At 42.4% G+C, this 20,290-nt stretch overlaps 1 protein-coding gene across 6 annotated transcripts; it reads left to right on the top strand.

The window, feature by feature from the left end:
- The first annotated feature begins 9,067 nt into the window (after window positions 1-9,067).
- Window positions 9,068-17,144, top strand: LOC112643664 (zinc finger protein 547-like). 6 transcript variants are annotated; one of them, XM_035701897.2, is made up of 5 exons: window positions 9,387-9,526; window positions 10,428-10,672; window positions 11,303-11,555; window positions 13,676-13,802; window positions 15,006-17,144. In XM_035701897.2, exons 3-5 carry the CDS (start codon window positions 11,349-11,351, stop codon window positions 16,451-16,453), a joined length of 1,782 nt encoding a protein of 593 aa, XP_035557790.1. In that variant the 5' UTR covers window positions 9,387-9,526; window positions 10,428-10,672; window positions 11,303-11,348; the 3' UTR covers window positions 16,454-17,144. The 6 variants fall into 6 exon arrangements, with proteins under 6 accessions (XP_048951932.1, XP_048951918.1, XP_035557790.1 ...); XM_035701899.2 differs by lacking the exon at window positions 9,387-9,526 and adding an exon at window positions 9,613-10,020; XM_035701900.2 differs by lacking the exon at window positions 10,428-10,672 and having other exon boundaries at window positions 9,416-9,526.
- The last annotated feature ends 3,146 nt before the right edge of the window (window positions 17,145-20,290 follow it).

The following is a 20,290-nucleotide window of genomic DNA, read 5'->3' as shown; positions in this document are numbered from 1 at the left end:
TGTATTTATTATGTGTCCTTTCTTTTTTTTTTTTTTTAATTTTTATTTATTTATGATAGTCACAGAGAGAGAGAGAGAGGCAGAGACACAGGCAGAGGGAGAAGCAGGCTCCATGCACCGGGAGCCCGATGTGGGATTCGATCCCGGGTCTCCAGGATCACGCCCTGGGCCAAAGGCAGGCGCCAAACCGCTGCGCCACCCAGGGATCCCCTGGATATAAGTTTTTATCTCTTGGGTTCGAGACAAGGAATGTGATTTACTGGATCATATAGTAAGAGTATATTTAGATTTGTAAGAAACTTTTTTTGAAAAGATATTTATTTGAGACAGAACACAAATAAGCAGGGTCCAGAGGGTGAGGGAGTGGGAAGAGCAGAGGGAGAGGAAGAAGCAGACCCTGCTGAGCAGGGAACCCTACAAAGGGCTTGATCCCACTATCCTGGGAGCATGACCTAAGCCGAAGGCAAATGCTTAACCAACAGAGCCACCCAGGCACCTGGGTAAGAAACTGTCTTGCAAAGTTCCTGTGCCATTTTACATTCCCACCAGCAGTGAATGAGAGTTTCTGTTGCTTCACATCCTCGTCAGCATTTGGTGGTGTCAGTGTTTTGGAATTTGACCATTCCTATAGGTGTGTAATGGTGTGTCATTGTTGCTCTAATTTGAAATTCCTTAATGATTGGTAGTCCCTGGGTGGCTCGGTGGTTTAGCACCTGCCTTCTGCCCAGGGCATGACCCTGGAGTCCTGGGATCAAGGCCCACAATGGGCTCCCTGCATGGAGCCTGCTTCTCCCTCTGCCTCTGTCTGTCTGTCGTCTCTCTCTCTCTCTCTCTCTCTCTCTCTGTCTCTCATGAATAAATAAATTTTAAAAATGAAATTCCCTAATGATATATGAATACCATTTTCATATTCTTTTAACACTATCTTTTGCAGAGCAGAATTTTAATTTTAATCAAGTTCAGATCACCCAGTTATTCTCTCAATGATTGTGTTTTTAGTGTTGTATATAAAAAAACATGGCCAAATCCAAAGTCACCTGCATTTTGTTCAGTGTTATTGTCTAGGTGTTCTGTAGTTTTGTGTTTTGCATTTAGGTCTATTATCCATTTTGGGAAAATATTTGTGCAAGTATAAATTATCTAGATCATTTTTAAAAAACATTTTGTTTGAGAGAGAGAAAAGCACTAACTGAGGGAAGAGCAAAAGGAAAGGGAGAAACAGACTCCCCAATAAGCAGGGAACCTGACATGGGGCTTAATCCCAGGACCCCAAAATCTTGACCTGAGCTGAAGGTAGACACTTAACTGATTGAGCCACCCAGTTGCCCCTGGATCATCTAAAAAACAAAACAAAACAAAACAGGATGTTTAGTAGTTCTAGCACCATTTGGTGAAAAGACTATCCTTTCTCTACTGAATTGCCTTTGCTTCTCTTTCAACAATCAGTTGACTGTATTTCTGCTGATCCGTTTCTAGACTCTATCCATTTTTAACATTTATTGAGATACTTGTGTGAGAGTGGGGTGGGTATTTTTTTGGGGGGGGGCGCTATTTATATGGCATAATCCATTACTTAATATTCCTGGGATAAATCTCACTTGATCATGACACGTGATCCTTTGTGTATGTTGCCAAGTCAATTTTCTGGTACTTTGTTAGTGTATTTTGCATCTATATTGATAAGAGCTAAGTTTTATAGATTTCTTGTGCTATCTCTGTGTGACTTTGCTATCAGAGGAATCTTGACCTCATAGAAAACTTTGGGAGTGTTTCCTCCTTTATTTTCTGGAAGGATGGAAGGAAGAGTTTTTGAAAAATTAGTGATATTTCTTTAAATATTTGCAAGAATTCCTTAGCGAAGGCACTTGACCCTAGAATTTTCTTGTGGGAAAACTTCAATTTTCAGTCAAAATTTGCTTAATATAGTCCTATATAGATTTCCTACTTGTGTCAATTTTGGATAATTGGTGTCCTTTAAGGATTTTTTGCATTTCAACCAAATCTTCTAATTTGAGAGGATAGATTTTTATAATATTCCCTTATGATACTTTTAATTTTTGTAGGGTCAGTAGTGTCTTTTTTTTTTTTTTTAAGATTTCATTCACTTGGGATCCCTGGGTGGCGCAGCGGTTTGGCGCCTGCCTTTGGCCCAGGGCGCGATCCTGGAGACTCGGGATCGAATCCCACGTCGGGCTCCCGGTGCATGGAGCCTGCTTCTCCCTCTGCCTGTGTCTCAGCCTCTCTCCTCTCTCTGTGTGACTATCATAAATAAATAAAAAATTAAAAAAAAAAAAAAAAAAAAAAAAGATTTCATTCACTTATTCATGAGAGATACAGAGAGAGGCAGAGACACAGGCAGAGGGAGAAGCAGGCTCCCCGCAAGGAGCCCGATGTGGGACTCAATCCCAGGACCCTAGGATCACGGCCTGAGCCGAAGGCAGATGCCCAACCACTAAGCCACCCAGGTGTCCCTCAGTAGTGTCTTCATTCCTGCTTTTGTTATTTTCTTTAACTTGCCTACTTCGCATTTTGTCAATTTTGTTGATCTTTTGAAAGAAGTAATTTTAAATTTCATTGATTTTTGAAAATTGAAGAATAATTGATATACAATATCCTAGTTTGAGACATACAACATACTGATTCAGTGTTCATATAGATTACAAAATGGTCACCACAAGTTGTTACCATATATCATCATACAATGTTGTTACAATATTATTGACTGTATTCTCTATGCTGTACATTATGTCCCTGTGTCTTATTTATTTTACAATGGGAAGATTATACCTCTTAATCTTCTTTGGCTGTTTCACCTATTCCCACCCCCTCGTCCCTCTGGCAACCATCATTCTCTATATCTGTGAGCCTGTTTCTGTTTCATTTGTTCATTTATTTTGCATTTTAGATTCCAAATATAAGTGAAGTCACATGATATTTGTCTTTGTATGACTTATTTCACTTAGTATAATACTGTCTAGGTCCATCAAAGTCACAAATGGCAAGATTTTGTTCCTTTTTATGGCTGAGTAATATTTCATTGTACCTCTTTATAGCTAGCTAGCTAGCTAGATATTTATGGAGATCACTAGATAGATTTATATATACAGAGATAGATATGTAACTCCATGCACATACTACATCTTTATCCATTTACCTATCATTGAACCTCTTGATGGCCTCCATATTGGGGTTATTGTAAATAACGTGATGAATATAGGGGTGCATATGTCTTTTTGAATTAATACTTTCACTTTCTTCAGATAAATGCCTAGAAGTGGAATCGCTGGTTCATATGGTATTTCTATTTATAATTTTTAAAGGAAGTTTCATACTGTTTTCCACAGTGCCTGCACCAACTAACATTCCCACCAACAGTGCACAACTTTTCCCTTTTCTCCACATCCTCACCAATGCTTATTTCTTATTTTTGTGATAAGAGCTATTCTGACAGGTGTCAGGTGATACTCATTGTGGTTTTGATTTGCATTTCCCTGATGGTAATCTTGAACATCTTTTTATGTGCCTGTTGTCCATCTAGAAGTCATCTTTGGAGAAAGAACTTCAGGTCCTCTGCCCATTTTTAAATCAAATTTTTATATTGAATTTATGAGTTCTTCATATATTTTTTATTTTAGCCCCTTATTAGATATATAATATGTTAATATCTTCTCCCATTCAGTAGATTGCCTTTTTGTGTTGTTGATGGTTTCCTTTGCTGTGCAAGTTTTTAGTTGTCCCTTTTGTTTATTTTTGGTTTTGTCCTTATGTGAGGAAGACATCCATTGCTAAGACCAATGTCAAAGAACTTACTGCCTATGTTTTCTTTTAGGGGTTTTATACTTTCAGGTCTCATATTTAAATCTTTAGCCCATTTTGAGTTTAGTTTTTTATATGATATAATAAAATGATCCATTTTCATTCTTTTTCATGTAGCTGTCTAGGTTTCCCAACACCATTTATTAAATAAGGTATCTTTTCTTTAGCCTATATTCTGTCATAGATTAATTGACCATGGAGAACCCTGGGTGGCTCAGCGGTTTAGCGCCTGCCTTCGGCCCAGGGCGTGACCCTGGAGTCCCAGGATCGAGTCCCACATCAGGCTCCCTGCATGGAGCCTGCTTCTCTCTCTGCCTGTGTCTCTGCCTCTCTCTCTCTCTCTGTCTCTCATGAATAAATACATAAAATCTTTTTTTAAAAAATATTAATTGACCATTTAAGTGTGGGTTTATTTCTGGGATTTCTATCCTGTTTCATTTACTATGTGTGTTTTTGTGCCAGTACCATACTATTTTCACTACTATAGCTTAGTAATATAGCTTGAAATCTAGGAGTATGGTATCTCCAACTTTGTTCTTCTTTCCCAAAATTGCATTGACTATTTGGGGTCTTTTGTGGTCCCATGCAAATTTTAGGATTATTTGTTCTGTGAAAAATACCATTGGTATTTTGATAGGGATTGCATTGAATCTGTAGATTGCTTTGGGTAGTATGGACATTTTTAACAATGTTAATTTTTCTAATCCACAAGTGTGGATTATCTTTCCATTTGTGCTATCTTTAATTTCTTTCATCAGTGTCTTGATATATTTTAGAATCCGGGCTTTTCACCTCCTTGGTTAAATTTATTGTATTTTCTTTTCTTTCCTTTTTTTGATGCAGTTATAAATGGGATTGTTTTCTTAATTTTTTCTGATTGTTATTAACGTATACAAATGCAACAGATTTCTGTATATTGATTATGTATCCTGCAAATTTACTGAATTTATTCTAATAGTTTTCGGATGGAAGTTTTAAGGTTTTCTATATGCAGTATGTTATCTATTAATAGTGACAATTTTACTTTCTTTCCAATTTGCATGCATCTTATTTATTTTTCTTGACCATTTGCTGTGGCTAGGACTTCCAATACTAATTGAATAAAAGTAGCAGGAGTGGGCATCTTTACCTTGTGCCTGATCTTAGAGCAAAAGGTTTCAACTTTTTACTGTTAAGTATGATGTTAGCTGTGAATCTGTCATATATGGCCTTTATTCTATTGAGGTATATTTCTTCTATATTCACTTTGTTGAGAGTTTTTGTCATAAATGAGTGTTGTTGAATTTTGTCAAATGTTTTTTCTGCACCTACCAAGATGATCATATGATTTTTATCCCTCATTCTGTTAATGTGGTGCGTCATTTTGGTTGATTTGCTGATGTTGAACCATCCTTGCATCCCTGGAATAAATTCCACTTGATCATGATGTATGACCCTTTTAATGTATTGTTGAATTCAGTTTGCTAATATTTTGTTGACGTCTTTTGCATGTGTGATCATCAGAGATATTGGCCTGCAATTGTCTTTCTTGTAGTGTTTTTGTATGGTTTAGTTGGTTTTGTGTGTGCATGTGTGTTTGTTTTCTAATTTCAGTAAGTTTTTAAAATATTTATTATTATTTTTCTTATCCTTGGCTTAGGGTTAGTTTGTTCTCATTTTCTCTCTTTTTTTTAACATAGAAGTTTAGGTTATTGATATCTTTATTCTTGTAAGAAGCTGTTTAAAGCTATACATTTATCTCTAATTGTTTAGGTTAGTTGTGTCACATTGATTTTTATATATCACATTTTTACTTTTATCGGGCTCAAAATGCTTACATTTTTAAAATTTCCCTTGTAGTTTCTCCATTTACTCATAGGATATTTGGTAGTATGTGGTTTAGTAAGTACCCATGAAATTTGCGGGGCTGGTATCACAGAGTAGGAGAATGCTTTTATTTTTTCAGCCAAAGGCCTAAGTGTTATACTTAAAGCTAGAAATGGAAAAAATTGGGGCACCTGGGTGGCTCAGTGGTTGAATGTCTGCCTTTGGCTCAGGTCATGATACCAGGGTCCTAGGATCCAGTGTCCCAGCAGGTTCCCCACAGGGAGCTTTTCTCTCTGCCTATGTGTCTGCCTCTCTGTGTCTCTCATGAATAAATAAATAAAATCTTAAAAAAAAAAAGAAATTGAGAGAATCTATTGATTATTGTAAATATTTTACATTATGAGGAAGAGGCTGAGCAAACCTATCAGTTTTTAAAATACAAAGTAACCTACTTTATCAGGAATTGATGAGGATAATTATTGGTAGTTCATTCTTCTTGAGTACTTAAGGTAGGTCATTAGGCACTTTTTCCTTCCTCAGAATACCCTCACTGATCAGACTTGAGGTATTTTTTTTTTGTCTTGGTTTTTGTTTCATAAGATGGGACAGTCCTTTTTCTAGTGTTCCTTCTATTTACGGTATTTACGAGTGTCCTTGTCAATAAGTGGTTGATTGGGAAGTGGGCCATTAGCTGCTTGACCTGCAGGGATACAATTTTCATTGGGTCCTGTCTTGTTTTTATTTTAAAGGCCTTTCTAAATGTACTGCCATGTGTTATAGTTCAGCTAAAGGGATTATTTATATTCTAATTTCTGTAAGTGCTCATTTAACATTTACAGATCAGTAACAACATAATAGTACAACTTCCCTATTCCTTTTTATCTTTCTGGTAACTCTTTAAATATTGTGTTTTCCTTCCCCTACAGGCTGTTACTGCACAATGTTTTCAAGTATTAAAAATAATCACATTTTTAGTGATCCAAAGGGGCACCAGCACCCCAACGTTTATAGCAGCAATGTCCACAATAGCCAGACTATGGAAAGAGCCCAGATGGCCATCGACAGACGAATGATAAAGAAGATGTGATACATACACACATACATACACACAATGGATTACTACTCAGCCATGAAAAAAATGAAAGCTTGCCATTTGCAATGACATGAATGGAACTAGAGGATATGGAACTAAGCAAAATAAGTCAATCAGAGACAGACAATTATCATATGATCTCACTCGTGAAATTTAAGAAACAAAATGAAGGACCATTGGGGGAGAGGAAAAAATAAAATGACTTGAAATTAGAGAGGGAGACAAACCGTAAGAGAATCAATCATAGGAAACAAACTGAGGACAGCTGGAGCAGAAGGGGATCAGGGGATGGGGTAACTGGGTGATGGACATTAAGGAGGGCATGTGATATAATGAGCACTGAATATTATATAAGATTGATGAATCATGGACCTCTATCTCTGAAAACAATAATATATGTTAATTAATTGAATTTAACATTTAAAAAAAGTTTTTAAAGTTGTGAAGAGAAAAAAAATAATCACATTTTGGGACCAAACTGTGAATGTAGCCAAGGTTTCAGCAAGCTACAGTCTCAGCTTCATTCTTTGACTTCTTAGACTCAGTTTCTCTTGCTGAGACTTCATTGAGATCTTAAGTTTTTTCTTGCACTTGTCACAGATATATTTCTCTAGAATGGTTTTGTCCCTTCCATGAAAAATTACAAAACATTTTTATTATTATTTTTTAAGATTTTATGTATTTATTCATGAGAAACACAGAGAAAGAGAGAGAGGCAGAGACACAGGCAGAGGGAGAAGCAGGTTCCATGCAGGGAGCCCAATGTGGGACTTGATCCCAGGACTCCAGAACTACTCCCCCACCCCCTCAGCCGAAGGCAGGTGCTAAACCACTGAGCCACCCAGGGATCCCACAAAACATTTATTTTATTTATTTTTTATTTATGATAGTCACACAGAGAGAGAGAGAGAGAGAGAGAGAGAGGCAGAGACATAGGCAGTGGGAGAAGCAGGCCCCATGCACCAGGAGCCTGACGTGGGATTTGATCCCGGGTCTCCAGGATCGCGCCCTGGGCCAAAGGCAGGCGCCAAACCACTGCGCCACCCAGGGATCCCCCACAAAATATTTTTAATAGCATTTAGTAATGCCAATTTGACAGGCGTTTTTCTGTTTGCTTTTAAAAAAGTATTTATTGGGACATCTGGGTGGTTCAGTGGTTGAGCGCCTGCCTTTGGCTCAGGGTGTGATCTGGTGGTCTGGGATTGAGTCTGGCATCAGGCTCCTTGCAGGGAGCCTGCTTCTCCCTCTGCCTATGTCTCTGCCTCTCTGTGTGTCTCTCATGAAAAAATAAATAAAATCTTTAAAAAGTTTATTTGAGAGAGCATGAGAGAGCACAAGCAAGTGGGGGGGGGGCAGAAGTAGGATCCCCATTGAGCAGGGAACCCAAGGGGGGCTCAATTCTAGGACTCTGGGGTCCTGGGATCATGACCTGAGCTGAAGGCAGGCTCTTCACCGACTGAGCCACTCAAGTGCCCCACACAAGTGTTTTTCCAGGGATAATCTCAACTCCCTGTGCATTCACTCTTGCTGCAATTACAGATGAAATGATAATCACTAACCAGCAAAGAAATGAGATTATAGATACTCAAATCTTTATCTCAGGGATAAGATGCCCCTTTGCACACATGGCCAATTTATCAGAAAGCCGTACACTTCAGATAGAGGTTGGCATGTGGTAAGTCTTTATTTCAGATACGTTTCAGATTCTTAAAAGAAATGGAACATACCTCAGATATACAACAGTAATATCCTAATAAGAGTATTATTCTCTAGGATTATTATTACAGACTATACAGGCAGGAAAAATGTTTTCTGTGGACTCAGACGCCCATGGTCACCCTTTCTAATGACTTCAGGGCTTCCTTCCACCCCTCCTGCAAGTTCCCATCACAGGGCTGTCTAGAGGCTTTTCCTTTCCTTCCGTTCCTTCCTCCCTTACTTCTAATCGATTGATTTAATAGGGCGCTGAGGGGGAGAATCCCAAGCAGACTGCACGCTGAGCATGGGTCCCTAGGCAGGGCTGGATTTTACCATCCTGAGATCAGGACCTAAGCTGAATTCAAGAGTGCACCCTTAACCAGCTGAGCCAGGCCGCCCTGGAGGCTTTTCCTATTGAAACTATTAAGCCCATAAAAAGGACACCACAGCGTCAGTGTATACGTCTTTGGTAAGCAACACGATAGTTGAAAGATACGAGGGGATGGCGAATAACATGGTATGCTGTGTCCCTTCCTATGTGCAGGATTTTGGAAATGTGCTGCGATTCACGGAATCTGTAACAACACGTCTCTGGACATTGTCGTGACGGGCTCTATGCTGCACTCAGAGGAAAGCTGGGTATTGCCCCTTTAAGGATCAGCAGGACACCGCCCCCTTTAGAACTTGGAACTCCATTTCCCAGAGCTCCTCAAACTCGCCGGGCCTTTTTCTTCCGTCAGGAACGACCTACGTTTGAGTCTGTGCAGTAACGGGCGCGGTAACTACAGTACCCAGAAGGCCGTACGGCGGCAGTAGAGGCGGAGACAGCTCAGACTGCGGGGCTTAGCCGAGAGTGGTTTCAGTGCCTGCGCATCGCGGGGGAGGGACTTCGGGCGGCGTCCCGCTCTTCTGTAGTTCATCCGCCAGTTCTCTTGTGGAAGGTGTCTCGAGTCTTGACTAAGTGAATGGGAAGCGCGGGAAGAGTCGTCATTCCTGCCGCGGAGGCGGCTGCCAGATGCCCTCGTCCCCGCCCAGTCGCTCGCCGCTCCCCGCTCCCCGCCCCGCTCTTCCCACTGGTAGGAAGCGGAGCCCGCGCGGATGAAGCCGGCTCAGGTGGGTGCTGAACCCTGGACCCTCAGCGCCGTCCCCGCCGCCCGGAGCGCCGCAGCCCGGATGGACGGGCGCCCGCTCAGCTACCCCCAGCCAGGCCCTTGGGGAGGCGGTCCAGGGGAGCCTGCAGGTGCTCCTGAGTCGGGGGCGGGAGGCCCGCAGGTGCTCCTGAGTCGGGGCGGGGGGATGATTGGACCAGGGCCCCCCTGTTTGTGCCGGTAACAGAGGGTGAGGCGGCGTGGGCAGCCGGGGCCAGCTGGAGGTCGCAGGGAGGCGAGGAGGGGCGGGGCATGCCCAGACTCAGAAGTTTAAGATAGGGAAGAGCTGGACCGGGAATGGCGGGGAGGGGAGACTGCCAAGAAGACACCGCAGGCCTCTCCGGAGGAGTTGTAGTGGAGGCTGGACCCGGGCGCTGGCGGGAGAGGGAAACACTATGAGCTTAGGCGTGGAGTTCGACAGCGGAGCGGACAGTATTTCCTGCTGCATCACATACACATGTGAGCAAAAGTAGGGAGTGAAGGGCCATGTCAAGACCCGAACATCTGAAAGGATGGAGGTGGGGAAGCGAGCCCAGGGACCAGGTATCGGGAGATCCTGAGCTTGATTTTGGACGTGTTGATGCTAAGATATCTCAGAGTGGAGGCATGACGTATAGTATATGGACGTAGATATCTGGAGGGCGGGGAAGGGGGCTGTGCTATCAGAGTTGTGAAGGGTGTGGGTGTGGACTGCACCAGAGCATGAGGACCACATCAAGAAAGGAGTCTTCAGATTCTTATTCCTGATGGGCTGTGGCGAGTGTCAGGAGGACTGAGGCTTTGAGTGTATAGGGGATTCAGTATCCTCAACGCTCCCACCATAAAGAAGAGTACCTAACATAGAAGGTATTCTGGCCTGTGTCTAGGAAAGAATGCCTGGATGTAGTAAGTTTGCTGGCCTCGGTGGAGATGGAGTTCTAGAGTTTCAGCCCTGCAAGTCAGCTTCTCCTTGGAGACCATCTGTGTGAGACAAAAGAAATAGCCAGGTTTGGGGAGCAGACGTGTTCCAGAACGTTCCAGACATCTTCTCTTCCACCCTTGAGGGCAAGAGGAAGGAGGGAGTGCTACAGTAAGGGGTCCTGCAAGTGCCCTTCAGGGAATTATGTAGCAGGTAGGTTTGTTTGCTGAAAGGAAGAGATAGCTAAGCTGCATACTCAAACTCTCTCTACCATTCATTAAATTCAGGATGTATGAAACATTTATTAAGACATTAAGTAACCAATATTCATCTAAATGTGTACACATAGGCAACTAGAAATGAATTCATTCAATAAATTAAGCATGGTAACAGTATAAAGTTGCAAAATTTATATGTAGTATTTGCTACCAGTAGAATTTTATATATCACATCTTATGAAAACTTTGAAAAGCAGGCATAATATGGACCCACATTTCTAAAACCCTATCCCTTTATTGGCACTGAAAACATACGGAATTGTTAATCCTGTGGATAGTTATGGATGCCAGGTCGTGTGTATTAATTATGTTTAATACTGCTATCAGCTCTGAGGTGGGGGCCATTGTTAACCCCATTTTACAGGAAAGAAATTGAGGATCAGGAGGCTCAGTCCTGCAAAGTCACACAGCTGATAAGAGTGGCACTGAAGTCAGGATCTGAAATCTTAGGTTACCAGGCCAAGATCAGTTTGCTCCAGGGCAGGGCAGGGGTGGTGGTGGTCCAGTTCAGTCTGTAGGATCCTACCATGGTTGCCCCTTTCTCATGGCCTCCCTCTTCCCACAGATTCCCATGGCATTTGCAGAAATGCTTATGGACCCTGTACAGGTGAATGGAGGATGTAACAGACCTTCATCCACCCCAGTTATCACCCTGTTGGTTTTGCCAGTCCCATATAAAGAATGGTGGTGTCCTGAGAATGTTCACCTGCTCTTCTCCCTCCCTTGAGTCAGAAGTTCCTGTGGTCTCACCAAAACCCAGGGTTTTGAACTCAGCCCTGGATTCTATGGAGCGTTTCCCATTTCTGACAACTGATAGGGTAAGATGTGGAAGGGTATCCTGGGCACAGGTTCCAGAATGTTCAAGTGATGAGGGTGAAAGTGAGTTGGAATGCAGGGAACTGCAAGGCTCTTAGGCATGGTGGGAATATGGGATATTGGGCAGGAGTGTTCCAGGGCAGGGGCATAGAGTTACCGGATCCACAGTTATAACCTGAGGTCGTGGGCCTCTAATTTGAAGGAAGTAGGAGCTAGAGAAGGTTTGGAGCAGAGGAGCCTGGTAATCACATCCAGGGTTTAACAGTTTATGTCTACGAGCTGCAGTGTGGAGAGGCTGGAGTGAAGGTGGGAATAGTGACCTGGAAGGGAGCTCCTGTTACAGTGTAGGTGAGTGTCGCTGATGGCTGGACAGGGCGTAGTGGCTATGGACATAGAGGACTGGGTGCCTTCTGGATGCCTTCTGCACAGAGATGCCCACGTTTAGTGATGTGATAAGTGAGGGCACCAGGAGGTGTGATGGGGGGGCGGGAGTCAGAGATAGCCCCAAGGCTTTTGGCTTTCTCTGGAAATTTGGAGGTTCTATTAGTTGAGATGGGGAAGTCAGTAGGCAGAGGGATTTTTCAGAGGGAAAAGGACTTCAGATTTTGCTGATGTCACAGATGTTCAAGAGACTCCCAAGTAGACATGCCCAGACGGCAAGTGGACACACAGGTCTGGAGTTCAGAGGAGGCATACAGGTTGCTGACAGCCACAACATAATGGCCAGGGTGTGGACTGAAGTGTCACTGTGCCTCAGCTTCCAGAGGGGGCTTCGTTAGATTGTGGAGGTGGGAAGGGGAAGGAGGTTGAGAGTTGGATCTCTTTTGGGAGCCTGGATGGTGGCAGTGGATGTCACAAAGACAGATGAGAAAGCAGAGTGGCTGTGGGGTGGGGAGTGTACCTGAAGGATAAAGGTGAGGAGTCTAAAAGGATTCCAAAGGATCAAGGATATGAGATAGATGTTGAAGCATCTCCATGAGGGAGGTCTGATGTCAGTGAGCTCAGGAGGGCAGGGCACATTATCTTCCCTTGGACTCATCAGTGTTTTGTGGGGACTCTGGTCAGACCTGTATTGATTCATTCAGGCTGGTAGATCAGTTGAGGTTAAAACAGATCAGCCAGGTGGGCAACCCTCGGTGGCTCAGTGGTTTAGCACCACCTTCAGACCAGGGTGTGATCCTGGAGACCGGGGATTGAGACCCACGTCGGGCTCCTTGCATGGAGCCTGCTTCTCCTTCTGCCTGTGTCTCTGCCTCTGTGTGTGTGTGTGTCTCATGAGTAAATAAATAAAATCTTAAAAAAATAAACATTTCTATATATATATATATATAACAGATCAGCCAGGAGCATTGCTAGGCCTGGGGTGGGGAGTTCGGTGTAGCCAGGCTTCAAATGTGGGTCAGGTAAACATAGGCTGTTTGTCACTGCTTGTAGGACAGCGTATGTAGTGAACATAGCAGAGCCCCAAGCGTCCAAGAGGTACTGATAGATTTGGGAGGGTGAATGTGTTACAGGTGGCAGGATCAGGTGGGGAGAACTGCAAAGGGACCCTGGGACCCTGAGTTCTGCTGCTAGGGAACTTGGGTTTCTAGGGCAAGATGGGACAAAATAGGCTGCTGATTCCATTTGCAAAATACTACCTGGATTCCATATGCACCATGCTGTGTTGGGAAGCCATAGACTTATCTACAGAGTGGGCTGGTGGGTCTCAGTAACTGGGTTGCAGAAGCAGAGGGACCAGATATGTAGAGAGGTTCAGACCAGAATGATGTGCAGGTGAAGAGGAGTAGAATGTTTGACTCCAGGTCCTGTGGTGGGGTGCTTATGGGAGAGAGATAAATTCAAGTTTTGTTGTCCAGGAGGCAAGATCTGGGGGACCAGAGCATAATTTACTGATAAAAGAGAGAGCCCTCACTGCACGCCAGAACTGAGGTGGTGCTTTTCTGCACATGGTGATCAGTGGCAGTGAGGAGAGACAGGCAGCAGTACCACAAGACCTTGTGTCTCCTCCACATTGGGAAGTTGGGGTGGAGGGCAAGGAGGAGATGGAAGTGGGGGTAGGGAGTGGTACTGAAGATCCTGGAGAAAGACTGCACTTTGATTGAACTCCCCATTTTGGCAGGGGCTTGTGGTTTTCACAGATGTGGCCATACATTTCTCCCAGGAGGAATGGGGACTCCTTGATGAGGCTCAGAGAAGCCTATACCACAGTGTGATGCTGGAGAACTTTGCACTTTTGTCATCACTAGGTAAGGCCCTCACACCCACTCCAATGTCCAGGGCTGGGCACTGGTTTTTCCCTTTCCCAGGAGGTAGCTCTGTCTTTCCCACAAGCACATCATGGTCAGAAATTCCCTTCTGGTTTTCTAGTATACCTTTATGGGAACCAGGTCTGGGCCTGGTGCGCTTCTGCTCCAAGTTTGTCTGAGAAATCCCAATGGTCTTTTTTTTTTTTTTTTTTTTCCAATGGTCTTATTCATCATTGGATGGGTTATTCTGTTCAGAAGCATGGAGCCTCTGTGCTCAATGCTTTCCTCCTCCTTGCTGACATTTTTTGGGGGCATGCCTGTGCCAGAAATTTCAGCCACCAACGTGGTCTCTATTTATAGAGATCACTGATTCTGCAAGATCCTCCTCTGAAGTTCTTTTGGTTTTAGAATGTGGGATGTTGTGTGTTGGATCACTCTGGGGGCATGCCGTCTACTCCCTTTTCCTATGTTTCACCTAGGTTGGCCTGTTTCAGGTCCCATGTAAATGCTCATCTTGAGGAAGTGGGAGAAGCCTGGGTGCCTAACAGTGTGGACATCTCCCCATCAATGGCAATAAGAAATGGCCCTGGGGCTTGATAGCTGGGAATGGGTGTATTGTCCAAGCTGGATTCAGCATTATATGATGCCAGGGACAGTAGTCATACCAAATTGCTACCTTTTTTTTTTTTCCTATCGTCATTTCTAAACTTGTATTCCCCAGCTCCCCCACTTTTGTGGCTTTCCTCTGTCATCCTTCCCTTCTTGTTCCCTTTGCAGTACACTTGATATATGACCTACTCTAAGGTATCTTGATGGCTGGATATATTTTTTAAATAGTCTTTGAACACCAGCTGCTGTGTTGCAATCACACACTCCTGTGTCTGGACCCAGTCTTGTATCAGTGCTCACTAGTCACCGGCAGCTATGGCCTTGTTGAAAGTCATTGGCAGGGGAGGGAGTTGAGGAGCCTGCTTCTCATCCCTGCACTTCCCCCACCTTCAGGTCCTTCCCCAGAGTCAGGGCTCTCTCATCATGGGAGCTTGCCAGGCTGAGCTCTGCACAGCAGGCCTTCCTCTCACCATCTCCAGACCCCCTTGCCCGTCAGCAGGCCCATGGCCTTGTCCCTGGGTGTGTCTGACATTCCTATGGGACTGTCTCCTCAAAGAGTCAATGTGCACTTTACCAGCATTTCTCTGCTTCCAGGTTGTTTGCACAGAGCCCAGGATGAGGGGGCACCTTCAGAACAAGGTGTTTCTGCAGGAACATCACAGGTCAGGACTCCGAAGCCAGGCCCATCCATCCAGGACGCCCAGCCCTGTGAGACATGTGGCCTGCTCTTGAAAGACCTTTTGCACTTGGCTGAGCATGATGGAACACACCCTGGGCTAGGCCTGTATACTTGTGGGGAAAAGCCTTACCAGAACCAAAAGCATCAAATTAGAGAGAAACTTTCCAAAAGTGATGAGGGGAGGTCTTCACTTGGGAAGAACTACAGAGGTCACATGACAGGAATGACGTTTACATGCAGGGAAGATGGGAAGCACTTCCCAGCCAGCTCAGGCCTCCTGCAAGAACAGGTTCTTCATGTTGTAGAAAAGCCACACTGGGACATGGCAGGTGGAGAAGCCTTTCAAAATGAACAGAATTACTACAAGTGTACGCGATGTAGGAAAACCTTCAGTCATAAACATATGTTTGTTAAACATGAGAAAATTCACACTGGAGGAAAGCTTTATGAGCAAAGAGAATGTGAGAAGGCCTTCCTTAGAAAGTCCCACCTCCATCAGCACGAGATAGGCCACGATGAAGATCAGCTTTATGAGAATCCAAAATGTAGAGGATTCTTTACACAGATACCTGGCCTCAGTGACCATCGGGGTATTCACACCAGGCTGAGGCCTTTTGAGTGTAGCCAATGTGGGAAGGGTTTCCTTAGACTATCCCAACTTGTTGGTCACCAGAAAATCCACACAGGAGAAAGACCTTATGGCTGCAGTGAATGTGGAAAATTTTTTAGGAATCGTTCTACACTCATTAGACATCAGAGAGTTCACACTGGTGAAAGGCCGTATGAGTGCAGTGAATGTGGAAAAGCTTTCACCCGCAAACATAAACTTGTTGAGCATCAGAAAATCCACAGTGGTGAAAAGCCTTATGAGTGCAGAGAATGTGGGAAAGCCTTCAGCCGCAAAGACAAAGTTGTTGAACACCAGAAAATCCACACTGGAGAGAGACCTTACAAGTGCGCTGAATGTGGGAAAGCTTTCAGCCGCAAACATAAACTTGTAGAGCACCAGAAAATCCACACTGGAGTAAGGGCTTATGAGTGCAGAGAATGTGGGAAATTCTTTATGGACGGCTCCTCACTCATTATTCATCAGAGAGTTCACAGTGGAGAAAGGCCTTATGAATGTGACAAATGTGGGAAATTCTTTAGGTACCGCTTCACACTCATTAGACACCAGAGAACTCACACTGGAGAAAGGCCTGATGGGTGCAACAATGTAGGAAATCCTTTAGTTGCAACTCCACATTCATTAGACGTCAGACAAATCACAGAAGAGAAAGGCCTTATTATTGCAGCTAATGTGGGAAGTTTTTGTGGTACAACTCCAGTCTCGTTACACAACAGAGAGTTCACACTGCTGTGAGTCCTTATGAGAACTGCAAATATAGGGACATCTTTATTTACAACTGGCCTCAATAAACTCTGTTGAATTTGCAACAATGGTGAAATGCCTTATGAGTGCAGTGAATGTGGGCGAATCTGGTGATTTATGTCATTTTACACTAATTTGCATTTCTTTAATTTTTGTGTTTGGAATCCTACAGTATACTTTTGTATGGCTGCTTTTCATTCTATTTTTACATAAATGAAATCCTAAAGTATATCCTTGCATGGCTATCTTGGGATTTATCCCTATTGTGTTCATTCCTTTTTATTGCTGAGTGGTATTCCAGTGACTGTATATACCACAATATGTTTATCTATTAATAGACATGTAGGTTGTTTCTAGTGTTTACCTATTGCCAGGACCACTGTGAACATTCATATATACCTGAGGATGGAGTGTTGCTAGAGATGAATATTTAACGTTTTAAGAAATGGCCAAATTGATTTCCAGTGTTAAGGTGCCATTTTATACTCCCACCAGCTGTATGTAAGAATCCCATTTGGAACATATCTTTAGGGATCCCTGGGTGGCGCAGCGGTTTGGCGCTTGCCTTTGGCCCAGGGCGCAATCCTGGAGACCCGGGATCGAGTCCCACATCGGGCTCCTGGTGCATGGAGCCTGCTTCTCCCTCTGCCTGTGTCTCTGCCTCTTTCTCTCTCTCTCTCTGTGACTATAATAAATAAATTTTTTTAAAAAAAAGAAATTTGTGTGGAACATATCTTTGTTGATGATAGGTATAGCCAGTGGTTTTAAAATTTTAAAAAGTGTGTCATAGTCTTATTTTAATCTGCATTTCCATAATAACTAGCGATACCATCTTTTTATGTACTTTATTGCTTTTTTTGGCAAAGTGTCCGAATTTTACTTCTTTATTATCTAATTATTTCAATAGTTAATTTAATTTAATTTAATTTAATTTTATTTTATTATTTTGTTTTGTTTGACAGTTAATTTTAGACTTAGAGAAAAATTACTAAGATACTACAGGGAGTTCTCATTTACCCCATCCCCCGTTTTCCCTACTGTTAACACGTTATACCAATATAGTATGTTTCATGCAATTGATAAATGAATATTCACACATTATTAATAACAAAAGTCATGCTTGACTGAGATTTCCTTAGTTTTTTACCAAATCCATTTTCCGTTCAGGATCCCTTCTGGGATATTATATTACATTTAGCCCTCATGTCTCCTTAAACTCCTCATGGTTGTGACAATTTCCTTGTTTTTAGTAACCTTGGGTTTTTTTTAAAGATTTATTTATTTAGGTCATCTGGGTGGCTCAGTCAGTTAAGCTTCTGCCTTTGGCACAGGTCATGACCCCTGGGTCCTGGGATTGAGCCCTGGATCAGTCTCCCTCCTCAGCAAGGAGCCTGCTTCTCCCTCTCCCTCTGCTGCTCCCCCTGTTGGTGCTCTCTCTCTCAAATAAAAATCTTAAAAAAAAAAAAAAAAAAAGGATTTATTTTAGAGAGAGAGCAGAAGGAGGGGCAGTGGGAGTGATAAAGAGAGAATCTCAAGCAGCTCTCCACTGAGCGGAGAGCCCAGCACAGGGTTCAGTTATGACCTGAGCTGAAATCAGGAGTCAGATGCTCAACTGACTGAGCCACCCAGGTGCCCCGACAGTTTTCTCTTAACATTATAAAATATATTTAACATAAAATTCACCCTTTCAACTATTTCTCAATGTAAAATGTAATGGCCTTACATACATTCACAATGTCATATTACCATCACCACTATTTCCAGAAGTTGTTTATCATTCCAAGTAGAAACTCTACAGAGTAAACAGTTCCCCATCTTCAGCTTTTGTAATCTGTATTATACTTTCTGTTTCTGTGAATTTTCATATTCTAGATACGTCATGTATGTGAAATCCTACAATATTTGTCCTTTGGTGTCTGGCTCATTTAAGAACATTTGTAGGGTTCATTCATGTTGTAATAATATGTATGAGACTTTCCTTCTTTTGTAAAACTGCATAATATTTCATTGTATATATATTTAAACCTTGTGATCCATTCATCTGTCAATAGATATGTCAGTTGTTTCCACCTTTTGGCCATTGCCAGAAATACTGCTCTATCCCCCTCCCTTTCTTTCATATAAAGAATTGGTATTGCTCTGGGAGATAAGAATCATTTGTTAACTCAAAATTTTCAGGATACACTGAAGTGTTAGCACCAAAACTTTAAGCTCAAATATTTTTCTTATGTCCAATGTTCTTACATTATTTTTGGTTTTCTTTTGCTGTACTTCTCAAATTTTAGCTTCCATCAGAATCCCATGAACACAGATAGCTGGGTTCTACCCCCAGAGGTTCTCATTGAGTCAGAAGTTGGAAGGAGGGGACATCTAGATGGCTCAGCGGTTGAGCATCTGCCTTTGGCCCAGGGTGTGATTCCGGAGTCCCGGGATCGAGTCCCACATTGCGCTTCCTGCATGGAGCCTGCTTCTCCCTCTGCCTATGTCTCTGCCTCTCTCTCTCTCTCTCATGAAGAAATAAATAAAATCTTAAAAAAAGTTGAGAGGAGAATTCACATTTCTAACAAGTTCCCAGTTGATACTGTTGTTACTGTGCACAAGACCACATTTTGAGGACTGCCATCTCATTCAATTTTGATAATATTGTATATATTCTGTATACATCCCTTGTTTTCATATATACTATTCCATAGTCCTTTTCATTGCTTTGATAGATTTCTTCAAGATTTAGGACTAGGAAAGGAGTTGGTGTCTTTCTTAAATATAAATCTTCACAAAATAGCAAACGAAAATCACCATGAAGCAGTTGCACACTGTCTCCCTTGAGTCTATTTTCCAGTCCATTTCTTGTCTAGATATTTGCTATCATGTAATCTTGTATGAGAATATATTTTAGTAGGGCTAAACTAAGTTTCAAGGGATTCATGTTAAAGCTAAAAAATATAGCAATTGATTTACTTATGGACCTGCCCCCCTTCCATGCAGGCAGATCCCTCAGTGGAATGGTGAACTCTCACTTTGCTTCTTTTTTGACACTTCCCTAACATTTTTTGTTGTTGTTGAGATTTTATTTATTCATGAAAGACACAGAGAAAGAGAGGCAGAGACACAGGCAGAGGGAGAAGCAGGTTCCATGCAGGGAGCCTGACGTGGGACTCAATCCTGGGTCTCCAGGATCAGGCCCTGGGCTGAAGGCAGACGCTCAACTGCTGAGCCACCCAGGCGTCCCAACACTTCCCTAACTTAATGTATAATTTCCCTTGATCTCGCCTGCTAATAGATTCTACTACAGCAAGTAAATTCTCTTTAGGACATAAAATAATCTATCAATTTGTGTGGTTGTGAATAATTATACAAAACTATAAAATTATCTCATGGGATTTGGGGAATTTGATAAGAACTCTCCATTTGGCTATAATGTTATAATAAGAAACACCAACAAAAAAGTTTTGGTACTCCCAAGAATAAGCAATTATGTATTTGAGTATTAGAACTATATCACATTTAAACAAAGTACTTTTAAGTGTAGACAATGACTGAGCAAAGAGTAAAGTAAGAACGTGAAGTTTAAGCTAAGTCAAATTTAAGCTCAGCTACATATGAAGTGATTGCCAATAAAACTTTATGAACCACCTGCCTTCTACCCAAATATCTACCAAAGCATTGTTCTAGAATTTCCTCTTTTTACTTGAACACTTTTTTTTTTAGTGTCTTCAAGGTTTGTTTTTGCATCATAAAATTTCTTAGAAACGTTTTAAATAGTTCATTGTTTTTATAGTGATAAAATCACTGTAAGCATTCACTTGTAATGCTTGTAAGCATTAATCA

Source organism: Canis lupus, chromosome 1 (genome assembly GCF_003254725.2).
Source record: "Canis lupus dingo isolate Sandy chromosome 1, ASM325472v2, whole genome shotgun sequence".
In the NCBI taxonomy this organism is placed as follows: Eukaryota; Metazoa; Chordata; class Mammalia; order Carnivora; family Canidae; genus Canis; species Canis lupus.
Note: the sequence above shows the minus strand (reverse complement) of the source record. Positions and strands in the feature narration are given on the sequence as shown.